Source organism: Dunckerocampus dactyliophorus, chromosome 15 (assembly GCF_027744805.1).
Source record: "Dunckerocampus dactyliophorus isolate RoL2022-P2 chromosome 15, RoL_Ddac_1.1, whole genome shotgun sequence".
Lineage (NCBI taxonomy): Eukaryota > Metazoa > Chordata > Actinopteri > Syngnathiformes > Syngnathidae > Dunckerocampus > Dunckerocampus dactyliophorus.
The window spans coordinates 27,533,782-27,552,762 of NC_072833.1; the positions used below are offsets into that span (position 1 = coordinate 27,533,782).

The window sequence follows — 18,981 nt, forward strand, 5'->3', positions numbered from 1 at the left end:
CCCACCCCTACCCCCAGTGGATGTAAGACTTGACACCAAAGGAACTGTGATACTGTGATCTTTTTCCAGAAGCTTCTCTATTCTCCTCCTTTCTCTCTCTCTCTCTCTCTCTCTCTCTCTCTCTCTCTCTCTCTGTGGTCTTCTGCTTGCCCATTGCTGTCATCTGTGGTGCCATCTTTTGATCTTTCCTCCTTTGAGACAGAAGCATCCAGAGAGTCATATGAGGGGACCGGGCCCTTGGCTTTAGTGCATCTCAGAGCATGTTCTGATGTTAACTGCTATGGTGTTTTAGTGCTTGCTTCCCCCGTTTGCCCCCCCCCCAACCCACCCTTAAACACCATAAAACAAGTGGCAGCTCTTACAGGAGTAGGTCCCCCGGCAGGACCCGGGCGGGGACGCCGGCGCCGGCGACAGTCGGGCGACATTGACTCTTGGTGGGTGTCTCCTCCAGGCCTTGAAGGATGAGGAGGACGCTGAGACAGGCCTGACTGAAATGGAGAAAGAGGCGGAGCCCAAGGAGGACCAGAAACTGGGCAAATTACAGTACTCGCTGGATTACAATTTCACAGAGAACACGGTGAGTGTCTGTTTGTTCTGCGTGAAAGTATGCTGACGCTCCGCTACTGTTAGCTCACAGGAATTCCCTCTGAGCCCGCCGGCTTCCGGTCCGCCTTGGACTTTTGTTTGTTTCTGCCTGATTGAAAACAAATCCCCCGCAGATCTCCATCTGCTTTATTTGGTTCCAATGGCTGACTTTTAAAAAGACACAATGAAGGAAGAACATCAGCTCGCTCTCGCCAGATGTTGTGTGACAGATAAAAGATACACCGGGTGAACACGCCGGGACCAGCGGACTCCCCGTCATGAGCACAACCTACAGGAAGGGGATTATCTGCCACATGTACGGGTGGTCCTCTGTTGACGGCGCTTGGTGGTTACCAACATGCTCCCAGAAATGAAACATTTTAGACTTGCTGAAGAACTTAGAAGAATAGACGACGTGCGGCTCACGTGCCGATGCGCTACTCTCTTAACGACCTTCACTAAGGAGAAGGTCATATTGGAACATCTACATCAAAGTGGTTTTCAGCGTGGGCCACATGGCAGCTGTGGTTACCCTCAGAGGGCCAAACCATGTTCATATTGTGGCATATTTCATTATTATTAGCATTTTTACTTTCTATTCTTTACCAACAAACACATCAAGAGAAAATTGGACCACACAACAAAAAATAACAATCATCATTATATTAACAATAAATAATCATTCATCATTATTATATTCATTATTCATTCATACATCATTCTAAACAATCATTTGACAACCAAAAAATAACTTTTCTGTCAAAATTGTCAACAAGTAGATTTAGCAAGAAAGATTACGTATCTTTTTCATTTAAAATTGCTTTTTTCTTCATATAATACAAATATATTTCAATAAAAATTAAATATCTTAAAAATATTTTACCATAATGTTACAAATAATAAATAAAATACAATATTACTATATAAAAAAAAGGTTTGTAATAAAATTTAAATATACATTTTTATAACTAATATTAGAATAGTAAAATCAAATCAGTGTCTTTTTGGTGTGCATTATTTCCAGGCTTTTGCCGGCCACATAAAATGATATAGCGGGCTGTTGACACGTGTGGTCTACATGATGGACGTTGGATGTGCTCCATTAACAGTCTCTTTATTGCAAAAACAAAACAAGCTTCTTTCAGTGGCATCCATGCCAAAACAACATCAGCAAATTCAACTGTCCTCTCTGCACACACACGCGCACACACACGTGCAGTCAAGACTCGTTCACGTTATGCTTCAGCTGTCAGAAAGAAGATGTGTGTACCGTGTAGTCCTCTTGGTGGTCATGCACAACACTTTTGATCTCATTTACGATCATTTCTTATCATTTAACCATATATTTATTTGTATATATACTGTGTATGTATATAAATTCATGAGTCATTTTAGTTTTGTGGCTGCACATGTGCCTAATATTCACCTCATCTCCACAAGCCACTTCCTGTAAACCTGGGCTGAACACACTTTTTCAGCATTCAAGTTACAAGTTGACATGATTGTACCTCTTACTATAAAACATATAAAAGTACCACATAAATACTACTGATTAGTATCCCACATTCACACTTTCAAAGTTTACAGGTCACCAAAATAGATGATATCATTCAATAATTCAATATGGCAATATACAGTCGATTATGATAGGGGAGTAATAACGATTGGATTTGTATCACGATTCGTCGTTGCCAATATGATTCAAGGACCATATTGATTTCGATCCGAAACTATTCAGTAACTTTAACTCAATTCAGTAACTTTTGAACCAAAAATTCAAGCAGGGTGATGTATAAAGACCTGGATACAGGACAGTGCGGGTGAAGCTGTGTTTTGTAAGGGAATCGGGTATAAATGATTAATAATGCTGGCATACTTAAGAATAAATGATCTAAGAGTAAAAATGAATAGAAAATTGGGATGAAGAGAGGCTGGTATAGCTTGCCATGAGGAATTATTGACTTTAAATAGTGCAATCCAAACCTGCACTTCGCACCCCAAGGTGAGGGGAATTGTGCAAATGAATGTGGTATGGTATCTTCTGGTGGTGAAACTTTCTCACCTGTACGGCCAATGGAAAGCAGGGGCCTTTTGAGCTGATAATCCTGATCAGAGCAACCATTTGCCGCTGAGAGGATGGGCCCTTTGTCTTGATGACACACTTAACTGAGACACTGAACAGGATACCGCGGTGTGGTGGGTTTATGATACTGCAGTAACTTTTGATAATGATGACAGCCAACAGATACTTTGCATGTGAAGTGATGGCAGATGGCGTGCGGCAGTGTAAGGAAATGTGGTCATGCAAAAGAAGAATACATACGAAACGCCCGTGTAAATGTGTGACAAAAGGTCAAACAAAACAAAACGTTTTTTTGACCGTTTTCCTCTCTTCTCATTCCTCCCCGGCACAGGCGAGTGCACGCCATTCAATGCTTCCACGTACGGAAGCATATGTTTTGACCTGGACACGTCGCGCTGGATGATGATGTCCGTAAACTACCATCCACAGGCGTACAAAATGTCCTTACTTTGCATATTGTCCTCATAAATGTCACTTAAAAGGAGTTGCAAATCAGGACAGATGAGTTAAATGTGAAGACTGATGGAAGTGAATCAACTGAACAAAACACGAAAAAGCGAACCAACTGTACTTCACAGGTCCACGACGACTCCCACAACCACCACATACCTGGAGACCATGACATCACAGGATAAGTAGGGTTATAAATTGATGCGTGGATATAATGAACGAATCGTCACACCCAGATGGATGGATGGAATCTCGAAAGTGAAGTTTGTGATGTGGGTGACACGTGTGATCCACCCACAGTACCTTCATGATGGACCGATAGCTCACGATGGCCATAAAGGCCCCCCTGCTGCAAACAAAGACAGACATGATGTGAAGGCGTGGTGGAAGATGGCGTGTTATGGTAGCATACAGGACGTGAACAACTGGAGTGTTCCTGCTCTCCTGTAGATGGCCTTTGAGACTGTGGTTGTGGAATGATCCCACTCACACTCAGAGACATGATTAGTGTTCAGTCAAGGGTTCTCTTTGGAGGTCTGATGACAAATGAAAGAGGATTTCATGTGGATGATATCACTTTTTGCAGTGTTGAGGCGGTGGCAGGCCCCCCTGTGCTCGTACTGCTAATAAGCCACATGCTCAGTGGAGCTAAAGTGTAATGAAGGGACGACAGCTTCCACGCCGTGACAATGACCGCGGACAAGCTTTGGCCGCACACCAAGAGCAGGCAGCTGTTTATCAGGCTCGGTGACAGGCTCGCTCCAGAAGCCTCCTGGAAATGCTTCTTTTTAATCCTCAGCCTGATGGACGCACTTGATTGCTTCCACAAGTTTCTTGCAGGCTCCTTGAGTGCATCCAGAGAAGAGCAGATAAACACAAATAGAGGCACCCGAGGGGTTGGTGGCAACCTAATGAGGTTCTGCAAACAGTGCTGAGGCAAAAGAAGCACAAAGAGTCTACTTGGCACTGCCACATAAACACTGTCATGTGACTCTGTGGGAAACCACCACCACAAGAGGGGCAGCACATCAGCCTCAACGTCAGGAGATCCATGTTGGAACATCTCTGTGTGGAGTTTGCATGTTCTTCCCGTGCTCGGGTGGCTTTTCTTCAGGTACTCGGGTATTCTGAAAATGGCACCTTGCTAACGTAAACGGAACCGGACCAAATAACTTCGTAGATATCAGCACCATATTGATACTTCCGATACCTCTGAAATCAATACTTTGATACTTTGGATACGTCAGTCATTTGTCTGATGAGTTTGTCTGTTGAAAGGATGACCCGTCGTAGTTTTCATCTTCATAATTCATCATTTATGTGAATGCTTTTATTATTTTACTTTTGTCTTTTAGAGCTTGAAAAAGCAAGAAGAAAAATGGGAGTGAGAGAAACAAGAAGCGTTCAAGTGAAATAGGCTGTTCATCACAAGTTTACGAGCACAGCCTTAAAAAGGCAAAATGTTGCTAACAATGTGGACGGAATGTGACGTAGTGTCAGGTGTTCACACTGTCATCATCTCTTGATGGCAAAGGCAAAAAACGCGGTGGGATTGTTGAGCTGCATAAGCAAGGCCTCTCTCTCTCTCGCAGCGCACCATTGCTGCCGAGGTTGGACGCAGTAAGATGGTCACTTCAAACTTCTGAAGAACATCCTGAGGCTCATGGAACAAAAAGGTCAAGTGGTAGACCCAAAAAAACCATTGGCTGTCCGTCAAGACACGGGACCGTCCTCGGACCAAATGAAGGTTGTTACTGGCGCCGGGTGCGGTCCGATGACCATCTTCGAAGGCCTGGCCTCCTTCGAGGTTTGGAATTAGCAAGAGAGCACCAAACATGGACATTGAAAGGTGGAAGAAAGTTTGATTCTCCCTTGAAGCTGAAGCATGACAAGGAGATCCCACCTGAGATGTTTTCCACCATCATGATCCTTCAATGGAACAATGGAGCTTCACGTTGTGCGGGGGCGTCCAACGGCAGCCGGCTATGTGGAGATGTTGCATGACTGGAGGCCCTCGTCTGTGTGGTAATGACTGGCTTTTTCAACACTTGACAAAGGACTTCTTCCAGAGGAATAAGTTCACTCTTTTGGACCATCCTGTGTGTTCCCCTCATCTAGATCCAGTGGAGAACATTTGGGGATGGATTTACACCAATGGACATGAGGTCCAGACAGTGAAGCCATCTTCAGCACCTGGAGCAACATTCCCACCAGCCTCCTGGAAGCCCTGGCATCAAGCACACCCAAAGCCATTTTTCACCAAGAATGGCACAGCTACTCATTACGCACTCATTTTTAGACATTTTATAACAGGTTTATGTATATTATATTTCTATTTTAAGGAGTTTTCTGGATTTTTTTAGCTACGGTCTTAAACTTTTGATCAGCTGATGAACAGCCTATTTCACTTGAATGCTGCTTTGCAATAAATTGCTTTTTTGTCTCCCATTTCTTCTGTCTCTACTTAGAACCTCCTTAAGATCCACCAGTAGAAAGCGTACATTGTTGCTGAGGTTATGGTGAGGAGTGTGTGTATGTAAAGCATGGCTAACCAAGTGCCATGTACCTGCAGCCATGATGTGTGCAGGTTGAGTGAGTGTGGTGTAGTGGACCAGAGACGAGAACAAACAGCGCATGTCCAGATGTGCAAACACAGTCACATGTGGGAGGTGTGATAGCTGATGTTTATTCAGCTCATTTCCACCCGCAAGGCAGATAAGCAGTGGAGTTGTGGCTTTGCTGCTTTTGGATCCCAGGAAGGAAAATCAGCCTTTTCTGCAATGACAGACTAATTAAAGGCTAATTTCCCCAAGTCAAAAAGTTGCAAGGCCTTCAAAGCTCCAACACTGATTTTCCTTCACGTCGGGACTTGTTTTGCTTGCTCCTGTCGGTGGTCATTGTTTTATTTTCCTGACTACCTCAGAAAGCAGAAGCCATAGAATTCCTTGGCTGAGCTTTCCAAGATGGCTGCCTGATGGGACGTTCATTGACAGACCAGCTGAGCGGGGGTGATGACTGGCAGGTCAATCGTGCTCCGTGTTTACCAGTCATCGGCCTCCACACGCTACCACCTTTTTTGGCCGCAGATGACATCAGCTACTAATGGCGGCGTCACGTGCCAGAAACATGACATCCTCCGTGCTTGAAGGTTCTCTGACTAGGTGAGCGCTGCGGAATGATAGGACTTGTGTCTTTCATCGCCCAGCTCATCGTGGGGATCATCCAGGCGGCAGAGCTGCCCGCCATGGACATGGGCGGCACGTCCGACCCTTACGTTAAGGTCTACCTGCTGCCTGACAAGAAGAAGAAGTTTGAGACCAAGGTCCACAGGAAGACCCTCAACCCCGTCTTCAACGAGCAGTTCACCTTCAAGGTAAGCTTATCTTAGCTCCTCACTTGAACTTTTCACTGGAGATCTCCTGTTTCCCACTGCCAGTCTGATTTGCATGCGGCCGCCAGTCCTGACAAGGTGTGGAGACAGCAGCCAGCTGGCGTATTAACGAGCTCCTGACAAAACACACACACACATGGTGATTGGGATTAACACCAGCAGATGCCTCACCTCGGCCGTAACCAATGCACACGCATTGCAAAGTTTGCTTGGGAGAGCACAGGTGCTAGCAGGATGTCACATGATCTTCTAAATCTGCTTTTTCATTTCAAACATCAACCACTAACAGTAGAGATGCTCCATATTGGCTTTGTTACCATCTTCATTATCGATACTGGTATCAGCCGATACTGATATTGGCAGCAGCTTTTCCAGCTAATGTGGTGTGATGAACACACAATGTACCGTGATGTGGAACACTGTAAAATAATACCACAACATGCAGTACAAGTTGTAGAAACACCAGCATATTTATTTGATCCATTTTGCTGACTATAGAACGTGTCCTCCTGATATTAAGAGCAACGACACACATTTCTGTTGTTGCTGCTTAATTTATTGGTATTTATGTTTCTTCTGTTCTTATTCATTTTCTTGTGTTTTCTTTCTTTTTTGGGAGAATGAACAGAACAAGAATTTCATTGCATAGCAGAACCACCAGTTTTACTGTGCATATGACAATAAAACTCTTGAATCTTGAATTTCTATGTGGCGCAAAGATCAGTATGAGAGCAAAGTGTGAAACTGTGTACTGATACTGTACAATCATTGATCGTTTGTGTGATATTGCATTAAAAGTATGAATTACATCAAGGGTCACCAACGTGGTGCCCGCGGGCACCAGGTAGCCCCCCCATGACAACTTGAGGTGCCCGCAAGCCTGCTTTTCATTCAGGTTTTTGTTGTTCATTCTGAAATACAAAAAGTGAGTTGTGGACACCAGCATTTTGTTCATGTTCTGGTAAAACAAGCATATTTGTTTTGTTTGGGTTTGAAATAAGCTCTGAAAAGAAATGTTACAAAAATGAGGCGCTCGTGGCCATTTTCATTTTGTACAAGTAGCTTTCAAGCTCTCAAACGTTGGTGACCCCTGAATTACATAAATCAATCAATCACTGGACTTTTCATATTCACAAAAGAAAACTTCAGACTGCGGACGTACTGAGCTAGCAAGCTTTGCTGCTCTGTGGAGCAACGCCCAAAAGTAATATCAGCACGTGATCCAGTATCATTTCTATGCCAATATCGGTTGGTAACATCGGCTAACCATTTCAAAGGTAAATGCTGTGTGCACATGTGGATGTTCTCAGGTTCCCTACGTGGAGCTGGGCGGGAAGACCCTGGTGATGACGGTGTACGACTTTGACCGCTTCTCCAAGCATGACGCCATCGGTGACATCAAGGTGCCCATGAACAAGGTGGACTTCAGCCACATAACGGAAGAGTGGCGAGACCTGCAGAGCGCCGAGAAGGAGGAGGTGAGGCGTTGTTGTCCATGTCATCCATCTGTGCTGTGCTTAATTGCACGTCCACGCCGCCCCCTCCATTGATACCAGCGTGACTTTGCAGGCGACACTTCAGGAGATTCCATTTTCACAGTAAATGTCACAGGATAGCATGTTCCCATGGGAACCCCATTTTAGCATCATGCTGTTGGGATTTAAAGGTTAATGACAGCGGCGTGGAGTAAATGGATGCGCTTTTAACTTGAAGGCCATCGCTACACTCACCGCACTCGCCACGCTCGCCATGCTCACCACCCTAACACACACTCGTCATGCTCATAACGCACACAACGCTCACCACGCTAACCCTAACACTAACCCGAACCCACGCTCGCCACGCTTGCCTCATCCGCCTCCATCGAAAGTGTTTCCGCTCGCGGAGGAAAAAAGCCGCGTATGTTTGCTGAAGTCTTGATTTCTCTGTGAATGATGCATACGTCAATTATGAGAAATTTGTTTCCTGTTATGATGCAGAATTCCAAGTTTGAATGAAGCACAAGTCAATTTATTTCAATTAGCAGCTAGCTAATGATCACATTGAATCCTCAGTGGGAGCAGTTGAGGTTTATAGTATGTTAGCAAGACTTTTCCACCACCGTGACAAAGGCTAATGCGCCACAAGCAGGAATTGAAATGTTTGCACTTTATCTTTACTGCTGCATTACTGAACGCTCATACGGTCCGTGTGCATTCTTTAGTGTGCGGCATGAATGTGATTTACTCCTAGCAGGTCTTTTATTACCAACTTTCAGGTCACATCCCATTAAAAGCATATACACATCAGCAGCATCTGAATTGCTCCACTGAACAAGTTCTAATGCGCCTTTGGAGGATTTGCCAGCTATTTATTACACAGCAACTATCATCAGAGCTATTCTCTCTCGCAGCAAGAGAAGCTGGGTGACATCTGCTTCTCCCTGCGCTATGTTCCCACCGCCGGAAAGCTGACCGTTGTGGTCCTGGAGGCTAAAAACCTGAAGAAGATGGATGTGGGCGGCCTGTCAGGTGAGGAGGATTTATGCTTGTGTCTTTGATGCCAGTAGCTTGCACTTGCCCGACTGGCGGCATTATTAGCACACAACACAGTCTTAATCACACACAAGCACAACACACACCAAATTGCACTGAGAAGTGGATGAACTCGTGGGCAGGGGTGTAATGATGATGCTGTCAAGGAGGAGGACATGCCACTGATCAGCGTCTATTGTTTAGCAGACAGACAAACAGACATACATACATACAGTACTACCTCACATAACGTAAACCTCCTTTTACGTAAATTCCACTGAACGTAGAGAATTTATGTAAAGTATTTGCATCGTATTACGTAAGACATTCCATATAACGTAAAGCGTTAAAGTCTGTGCAAGTTCAGAAATTCAGTTTGAATAGCTCGCGCGACAGAGAGGGGAAACATTTTCCATGACTAACAGAGTACACTTGGTGACGCCTTCTGACACTTCACGCTCTCATTGGCTGATTATTGGGGCACCGCCTCCGCTCTCATCTCATTGGCTGACTTATCCAGCACGTCCTTGACTTTGTGTGAGAGACAAGCTTTTCCCTTCCTCATCGTAGTCGCCCTTAAACTAGTTTGCACGCATTGAAATCTCTTCTTAATGTTTTTACTTTTCTTTGTGTTAAAATTACCGTAATCTTGGGCCCTAAACCAAGTGGAAGTGATAAGAAAACAAGTTGTCGATAGAAACCAAGCAGGAAATGATCCAGAAATTCTGACGCTTCACGCTCTCATTGGCTGATTATGGAGGCACCGCCTACGCTCTCATCTCATTGGCTGACTTATCCAGCACGTCCGTGAGTTTGTGTGAGAGACAGGCTGCTCCCTTCCTCATCGTAGTCGCCCTTAAACTAGTTGACTGTTTTTGTTTTTCAGTATTATTCATTTACAGTAATCTTATTTATTACCCTATTTTATATTGGAATGTTACTCTACTATGTTTATGCTAACGTTTTCTTATATTTTCCCACCATATTTGGTGGACTTTGAATATTTTGAAGAACCAAAGGGGTGAGTTTGGGAAGATCTTGGAACGGATTAGGCTATTTACATGTATTTTACGCTTCGTATAACATAAAAACCATATAACATAAAGGTTCTCGGAACAGATTATTTACGTTGTAGGGGCGTCTACTGTATTAGCATTAAGCATTAGCATCATCACTAATAACGCCTCTATTTGCCTGTCTGCTCCAAATAACCCTCAGCGTGTTGCATGCTTTCAAACACTTTTGGGCTTGTCCAGAAGTCCAGAAGGTAGTGCAGACCAAAGAAAAGACCACAATCGTGCGTCCTCCAACTTTTTGAGGTGGAATAGTTGTTAAAAGTTGCGCTCACACCACCATTCTCCTCCTAACACCTCTGGGTGCCGGGTAATGACCCTCAGCTGGGGAGGGTACTCAAGCACCCAGTCGCTGCTAATGACACAGCACCAGCCCCCCCTCCTTTTCCTTCCTGATCTTCTGGGCCATTGATGCAGGGAATCATGTCAGGCTTTCTTATTTTTCCAGACTTGTGAATGTGTTTCCAGTGTTCTGCATGATGTGGAAGTGCAATGTTCCACGGGATCTGTACAAGTTCTCACAACGTCCAGAAGTCCATATATGACATCTGGCCAGGTGGTGACTGCTGCTCAGTACCACTGGTCACGCCAGAAAGTATTTTTTGTAAGAATTGTTTATCTAAATCAGAGTAGGAACTTTTTTTTTTTATGGAAGAGCTAAAGACCTACCTGACGGTTGCTGCTGCTTGCCACATCACAGACAGATGACAGTTCTCTAATATTCATCCAGTTCTGTCCACTATCTAATTCTTCTTTACTCTTTGCTGGGGCTGTCACAGGATTCAAACGTGATGATATTTCTCATTTAGAGAAAAGCTGTGTCGCAGGAAGAGGTCAGCCAGAAGCCAATCAGACAGTGATCTCCGGTATCATGGCTACTGTGAATGACAATACTCGTAATATGGATGTGGCGGTGCGACCGGCAGGATTGGAAGCACACTTGTACATGAGTACATACACTATAAACCTTGCAATCCTACCTGCGCTCCGTGTTCACAGCGTCACTCACTTGTGACGTTGTGACTGCTTTTTCCGTGGGAGTTGAAGAGCTGCCATGGCGTTAATGTCCAAGCAGAAGCTGTACTAATTCTACATTTCATCAAACTTACTTAAGATTTGGCAGATGTAAACACCATGGATGCATATGACATGAAAATATGTGATAGTAGCGTCTAACTCACACCTATTTCCTGCTTCCTCACTCAAAGCATCATTGGAAGTGTAGTTGTTTTAGCGTAAACATAAAAGTCATCGAGGGTAATCTATTTGACATGTGTCTTTTCTACATGCAGTAAGTCCACATCACCATCAATGATAAACGTAATAGCAACTGCAACTCCATCGTAATATCAACTTTTACCATTTGTACTTTTTCTTTTAGTTCATGGAAAAAAGTTAAAAAGCATCATGTTTAGGTCATACATGCAAACTTATAAACATTTCAAAATGTACCTGCATCATGACACCCCTAATATATATAAACATAGAATTATTATTATATATTATCATAGCATTCATTTGGTCTCAAATAATGTTGACAATAATATAAGAAACATTTCAAAATCCACTTGCATTGTTTTGTGACTTGTGGTTTGTCCACTCATATTTTTTTATTGTACTTGTTTTAAAAGTAATATAATAAAATCTCATTTGGTCTCATTCTGGTAGACCAGTCTCGTGTATGGTGTGGTCTCGTTTTGGTAGACTTGTGTATGGTGTGGTCTCGTTCTGGTAGGCTCGTGTATGGTGTGGTCTCGTTCTGGTAGACTCGTGTATGATGTGGTCTCGTTCTGGTAGACTCGTATATGGTTTGGTCTCGTTCTGGTAGACTCGTGCATGGTGTGGTGTCCTGCTCTTTGTTAGTAACCATGAGCGCCGGTTGAGGGGGGCGTGTGTCTTTGGAGCTCTGAGACATGGCAAGGGGTCAACCCACGACCTCTGACCAATCGCAAGAGTAGGAGTGGTCAAGGATGAGGCTGTGGAATTCGAGCCTGTTGGTCAGGAGGAGAAGAATGCAGATTTACCTTAAGTCACTATTTCAGGCATATGATGATGTTGTATAAAGTTGAACATTTATGGGATGCATATCTACATTGAACATTTATGGGATGCATATCTACATATCTACTGATGTGGATTCATGTAATGATGGAGGGCGGGGCCTAAGGAAGGGGACCACCCTCTATCAAGGTGAGGCAGCTTCTTTTTCTCAGGCAAAATGAAAAACAAGAAAACACACTTGACTGCCTCTGAAAAGTCAAACATTGGAACATTGAACGTGTTTTGGAAATTTCATTTTCATTTCATTTCAAAAGGAAAATGTTTTACTACACTAGTTGTCCAATAAATGTGCAGCCAAAAGCACACTTTTACTTCCTTAAATATCCATTTTTATGAAGCTTCATTGAATCCAGCTCGTCATTGTACATAGTGATGTTGTGCGTACGTCACTGTTAGGTAAATATGCTGATGATTATTCCACGTGATTTGAGTTCTAACATTAGTATTTCTGCTAAGCCACATTCATGTCACACTGACGTGTACAAAAGCAGCCCTCCACGTGCTTCACCTGATTCAAATAGTTTTGGGTGTCTAGGCATGCGAGTCTGCCCTTCATTGTCTCTGTCCCTCACAGGAGGACATCAGCCCTCCCCTGGCATAAGTGCATATTTCCGATGAAATAACATTTTAGCATTTTCCCTAGAAGCCGTCTGTTCAGGTTGTGCTGATCGGTCTCCTTGCATGCAAGTTTTATTCAATTGAACTTCCAGTTATTCTCAAACAACTTGTCTTGTCTCGCATCTGTCTTGGAGCCGGCAGCAGGTTTTCTTTCGACGCTGCTAGCATGAAAGAACCTACGCTGTCATGCGAGGCCGTGGGACACGGCGAATGCTTTAGGATCCCAAATGCAGACAAGTGAGGCGAAAAATACAAAAAGGAACGGTACTGATGTGACGTGGAACACGCACTTCTCTGCTTTGACATACAACCTATTTTCTAGGAGGCGTTGAAGGACGAGTTTGACGTGGGTAGTGTGTTCTTGTGGATTCCTGGAAAAAATAAGGATATCGTCAAGATATACAAAAAAAAAAACAGGTTAATCATATCGCTTACAACGCGATTAATAAGATTTTGAAACACCGCTGGGTCGTTAGTAAGACCGAAAGGCATGACGAGGTACTCAAAGTGCCCCAGTGGAGTATTAAACGCGGTCTTCCACTCGTCTCCATCCTTAATGCGCACCAAGTGATAGGCGTTACGGAGATCGAGCTTAGAGAAAATCCGTGCCGAATGGAGATCGGAAAAGGCAGAGTCCATGAGGGGGAGTGAATAACCGTTACGCACTGTAATACCATTCAGACCCCGGTAGTCGATGCGTAAGGATTTGTCTTTCTTGGCCACAAAAAAGAATCCGGCTCCAAGCGGAGAAGACGAAGGTCGGATGAGACCAGAAGCTAGTGAAGCAGAGATATAGTCTTTGAGAGCTTTTTGCTCTGGCCCAGAAATATTATAGAGCCTAGCGCTAGGTAATGTGGCGTTGGCTAGTAATTCTATAGAACAATCATATGGTCTATGAGGTGGGAGTGTCTGGGCGCGGTCCTTACTGAATACTTGTTTCAAATAAGGGTATTCCTCTGGAACATTGGTGAGATCTATCTCTTCTACAGGAAGGGCGCTATCGGGCACGTCAAAAATGGCTGACCTCAGACAATTTGCGTACTCCAATTAACGATATTCATTTTAGTCCAATCTACGGCAGGATTGTGGAGCTTAAGCCATGGTAATCCTAATACTAGCGGTGCTGCTTGGGATGGCATGATATAGAATTTAATATTCTCAGAGTGATTACCCGCTAAATGAAGAGAAAGATTCAAGATTCAAGAGAGTTTTACTGGGGTTCAGTCTGATGTGTGACTGCTGCTAAGAAGCGCTTATCTAAAGAAAAAACCTCTTTAGGAGAGGGTAGCTTAATAGTTTTGATATCATGTCTCTTAACAAAGGAGGTGTCCAAAAAGCAGTCATCTGCGCCGGAGTCAACTAGCGCGGTTACCGGCACATTTCTGCCCCCACCTGTAATAATCCCCTTGACCTGAAGTCGTTTCAAAGACTCCTCCTTGTATGTGTCAATTATTTCCTCGGAGTACTCAGTCCCCAGCTGACAACAGGAGGATCGATACTGAGTATTGATGATTGTGCCGGTGTTGATCCTGGGGTCGATCCTTGGCGGCGAACTGGACGGACGGGGCACTGGAGAAGCCGATGTCCTGGGTCACTGCAATATAGGCACAGGTCCAGGCGTCGACGACGGGCTCTCTCCTCGGCGTCTAGTCATCGTCCTCCAATCTGCATCGGCACCTCCGTAGTAGCAGTTTCGTCGTCTCAGTTGAAGGGATGAGAAATCCTCTGCTCCGTCGTTGGACTACCAACTAATGCTGAGGGAAGGAAAAAGGAGACATGTCCAGAGAGCGCTCTCAACCTCTGGGTACCCACGGTGGGCTTTTAACAAATGTCAAAAGAAGAGTATGGAAAGAAACCCAAAAGCCCACAGAAGCAAAAAGGAGAGGAGTGGTAGTCCCTTATGTAGCTGGGGTCTCTGAAAAACTCCAGAGGATCTTATGGCAACACAAAATTCCTACCTATTTCAAACCAGTAAATACCCTGAGACAAAAATTAGTTTATTAGACAAGGCTCCAAACCAAAAACAGAGCAATGTGGTCTATTCCATCCACTGTAAAGATGAGGAATGCAAAGAGCACTACATTGGGGAAACCAAGCAAATGCTCCAAAAAAGGCTTTATCAACATCGCAGGGACAATTCTAGTGGTCCTCAATCAGCAGTACATCTACACATCACTCTTTTGAGGACAGCGAGGTAAAGATTGTGGCCAAAGAAAACAGATGGTTTGAAAGAGGAGTAAAGGAAGCTATTTTTGTCAAACAACAGAACCCATCATTGAATCGGAATGGTGGTTTGAGGTTTAATTTGGACCCTGTGTTCAGCAGGTTACTGAGACCAAAACCCACAGCTCTTAGTCTTGCTAATGAGGTGAAGGCAGGGCCGAGCTAGAACAATAGATGCTAACGAGCCAGTATCAGAGTCGTTCATACCCAACTACAGGGAGCTACACTTCCCTTTGATCTGAGGTGCTAATGGCAGGATAGGATTATACCACTACTCCGCCCAGGCTTAGTGTAAGGAACCAATAGGAGGAGGGTGTTGGCACACCAATTCCGCCCACTCTTACTGTATTTAAGGCCTAAGCTACCAGCACTTGTTAGTTCGCTGACAAAGCTCTTCGGATGAGGAGTGAAACGTCTGACACCTTCTTCACAGAAGTACAGATGACGTCTCAAGAAGCCTTTCCCTCGTTGGATGCGATATCGGCATTCTACCATAGTATCCCTCCTCTGCATAGTCCCTGACTATCTCCTTTACTCGGTTATCTAAACAAATCGCTAAGTTTATCAAGTCGTCAAGGGATGTAGTGTTGTCTTTGGCTATTAATTCATCCTTAATGCGGGCGCTGAGTGCTTTCTGGAAAATACCACGGAGCACGGTATCCGGATAGCCACTTTCTGCAGCGAGTACACGAAAGTCAATGGAGAAATCAGATACAGATCGTTCTTTGCTTTAAATCCAACATCCGATTGGCGGCTTCTAAACCCCGGATAGGGTGATGAAAAACTTTTATCTCCTCTGAAAATAGTGGTAACGATGTGCGAATGGCGGGCACAGATGTGCTTATGGCCAGGGCCCAAGTGGCGGCTCTACCCACGAGCAAATTATGAAGCTACCTTAGACTGATCAGAGGAGTAAGATGTAGGTTGTTGGTCGAAAACTAATGAGCATTGATGTAAAAACTGGTTACAGGAATCTGAGTCACCAGAGAAGCGAAGAGGATGAGGGATATTAGGTTCACGAGGTTGATGAGCAGCAGGTGTGCTTGCAGCTGTGGCATTAGCGGAGTCACTCACTCGGAGCAGTGGAGGTACCGACCTGTGGTGGAGGAATCGGAGCGGAGTGTCCTAGTCGTTGATTTAGTGCTTCCATATTAGCGGAGAGAACTGAAATGGCTTCCATGATCCCCTGGAATGATTTCTCATGGCTTCCAACCATGTGTCCTTGGTGTGCCAGGGCTTTTCCGGAATTGGTCCATGTCTGCGGGATCCATGTCTGTCCAGATTGTTCTGTCATGCGAGGCCGTGGGACACGGCGAATGCTTTAGGATCCCAAATGCAGACAAGTGAGGTGAAAAATACAAAAAGGAAAATTTAATATACAAAAAGAGTCCAAGAAGCAAACACAAGTACAAACAAGGAAAATCCAGTAATGGTAAGAATCAACAACAAAAAACACTAACAGCAAAAGGCTGTTAGGACAAAACTAGCAAGAACAAAAATTCACTGAAGGCAAACCTTACCGGAGTAGATCACAAATACTAAGCAGGCAGGTGAAAGTAAGCAGGGAGCCAGAGAGCAGGGTAAGGAGCAGGAAGCAGGTAGTCTAGGAGTCATCTGGCAACTGGTGTGTTGCCGCTGCCTGGCTTAAGAGTCCTCAGTGATTACTGATGAAGATTGATCACAGGTGTGCTCAGCCGGCTCCACCCTCGCCTGCTGAGGTGCACTGTGAACATAAGGCAGATAGGCGGCAGCAGAGCGACAAGCAAACGTGACATACGCGGTGCTAAATAGCCCATCATCCTTAAATGGAGCTCTTATCCTTCCTGCTGGTACACTATGGGACTCACAATGTGTGTTGCTGGCCACACACTCGCATGTGTGTGCGTGCGTGTGTAAAAGGGAGCTGACGCACTGTGGAAAATCTAAAATGACGAGGGGGGGTCTATATTTAATTTAGCAAGCGACTCCTTTCATGTGTGTGAATGTAACACAATGAGCTCAAGTCGGACGAGGTGCGGCGCTACTGCAATCACAGGCATGGCCATCCATCCATAAAATGGAAGAGATAACAGCCGCCTGGGACGAGGCGCTAAAACGGGCCGGATGTGAGCTCCGTAATGTTATCCCGACTCCTCTCCTTGGCTGAGATAAAAGGCCATGTGGGAGGCAGCGATGTGGCATCGCAGGTCTTTTTCTTCTTCTGCGTCCATTCAGCCGTGTCTCTGCTCCGTATGAGAGGTCACATGACGTTTTTTACCACGTGGAAATGAAAGCTTTTACACCAGAAGTGGTTACTTTACGGATGCACTGGAGCTCCAAATCAGCAGGGGGCGACATCAGCAGCAGTCTTCCAATGATGCACAACACAAACACGGCCTGCAATAATAAGAATAATCCTCATGAGGTCATAAATCATGCAGAATTTGCTATCTAGTCGGCGTTGTTGACCCAGCAGAGCGTGTGTCTTGGCACCAACTCCTTCCAATCGACTGGCGGCAGCCCACTAATGAGATTTATGTTGTGTGTTTGCTCTGACAGCGCTCTCTGTGTTTCACATCTTATGTGACATTTCAAGCAGGAGGTGTCTGCGGTGCGGGTCACATGATATGTACTGGTGCTGGAACACGCTGACGACTACTTAGGATGGCGTTGAGTACTGAGCACAGTTGCACTCATCTTACCCACGTCGGTTCTTCTCCATAGATCCATACGTGAAGATCCATCTGATGCAGAACGGCAAGAGGCTGAAGAAGAAGAAGACCACTATCAAGAAAAACACACTCAACCCCTACTACAACGAGTCCTTCAGCTTTGAGGTCCCCTTCGAACAAATCCAGGTCATTTTTTCTTGCTTTTTCTTTTCATCTGACCAAGGAAAGATGGCACACATGTACATGATGATGATGATGATTATTATTATTATCATTATTATTATTATTAGTCTGGCATACAACACAACACTCAACAGATCCATCTGCAAAAAAATTCACATTTTAAAAACAGAAACGAAGTGTTTAAAAAAGTGTTGCCGGATGTGAAGAAGAGCGCCCCCCTCAGGTGGAGAAGGGTAATTAGTTGAAGATTGTAAGTGAAGATCGACTGATATCGGAATGAATCTGTTACCTTGCTTTATGCTTTATGCTTCTGTGTCGAGGTGCCAGCGTACACTACGCCGGCTCGCTCTTCCCACTCCCCGTAGCGTGATGCGCACCTCCAAAACAATCCAACCTGGCAACACCTTTTTACCGTAAAAGACTGTGATTGGTCAGTTTGTACTTCACCTTCTCCTCAACATTTGCAATAAAAGTTATGCATTCTCTTGTGATAAAGTATGCTAATCATAATCAGTAATAATCATAATTAACCAGTATAATAATAATAATAATTAAGCAGGATAGTAAAAATAATAATAAAGCAGTATAATAATAATAATAATAATAATAATAATAATAATAATAAAGCTGTCACGATAGGCTGTAAGCCAAGTGTTGGAACCCAAAATGCAGACTGGACAAGCGCTGGGTGAAAAAGTATACGATTTATTACCGTAGGTAATAAAGGTACAAAAATACAACTAAGAAGCTCAGGGGTAAGGCCAAAAAGTCCAACAAAAAACACTGCAAGGCAGGAAAAAAAAACACACGTGATAAATAAGGAAGCTGCAGCAAAAACGGCATACAGAGCACGAAAATACACGATCCTAGGAATCACAATGGTAACAAGGCAAATAGTAATAAAGACCAGTTGGGAGCCAGGGAAGGAAGGTGCAGGAAGAAGGGTTGGCAAAGGAATAACTGGCAGCTGGTTGTGGTCTGGCAGCAGCTGATAAAGGTCCAGGTAATTGGTCACAGGTGATTCGCAAGAGTAATTAGTGTATGGTATGCACTGCAACAGAAAACAGACAGGCGGCAGCAAAGCGACAACACTGAACATGACAAAAGCAGTATAATAATAATAATTAAGCAGTATAATAATAATAATAAT

At 44.3% G+C, this 18,981-nt stretch overlaps 1 protein-coding gene and 1 long non-coding RNA gene across 8 annotated transcripts in view; one reads left to right on the forward strand and one right to left on the reverse strand.

Annotated features, from left to right (window-relative positions):
• Nucleotides 1-18,981, forward strand: part of syt1a (synaptotagmin Ia) — a 152,947-nt gene that overhangs the window by 131,141 nt on the left and 2,825 nt on the right. For 5 of the 6 annotated variants that reach the window (XM_054800774.1, XM_054800769.1, XM_054800772.1 and 2 more), the window contains 5 exons: nt 452-577; nt 6,324-6,491; nt 7,820-7,987; nt 8,902-9,019; nt 17,701-17,834. In XM_054800774.1, coding sequence (XP_054656749.1) covers nt 452-577; nt 6,324-6,491; nt 7,820-7,987; nt 8,902-9,019; nt 17,701-17,834 — 714 coding nt within the window. The remainder of the gene's footprint in view (nt 1-451; nt 578-6,323; nt 6,492-7,819; nt 7,988-8,901; nt 9,020-17,700; nt 17,835-18,981) is intronic. The other variant, XM_054800775.1, reaches the window with a different exon arrangement.
• LOC129195065 (uncharacterized) lies at nt 11,684-17,719 on the reverse strand. Of its 2 annotated transcripts, XR_008573851.1 has the most exons (5): nt 17,679-17,719; nt 16,518-17,373; nt 16,094-16,316; nt 14,167-14,528; nt 11,684-12,086 (listed from the first exon to the last, which is right to left on the reverse strand). It is a non-coding gene; the product is annotated as an uncharacterized LOC129195065 (long non-coding RNA). The 2 variants fall into 2 exon arrangements; XR_008573850.1 differs by lacking the exon at nt 11,684-12,086 and having other exon boundaries at nt 13,882-14,528.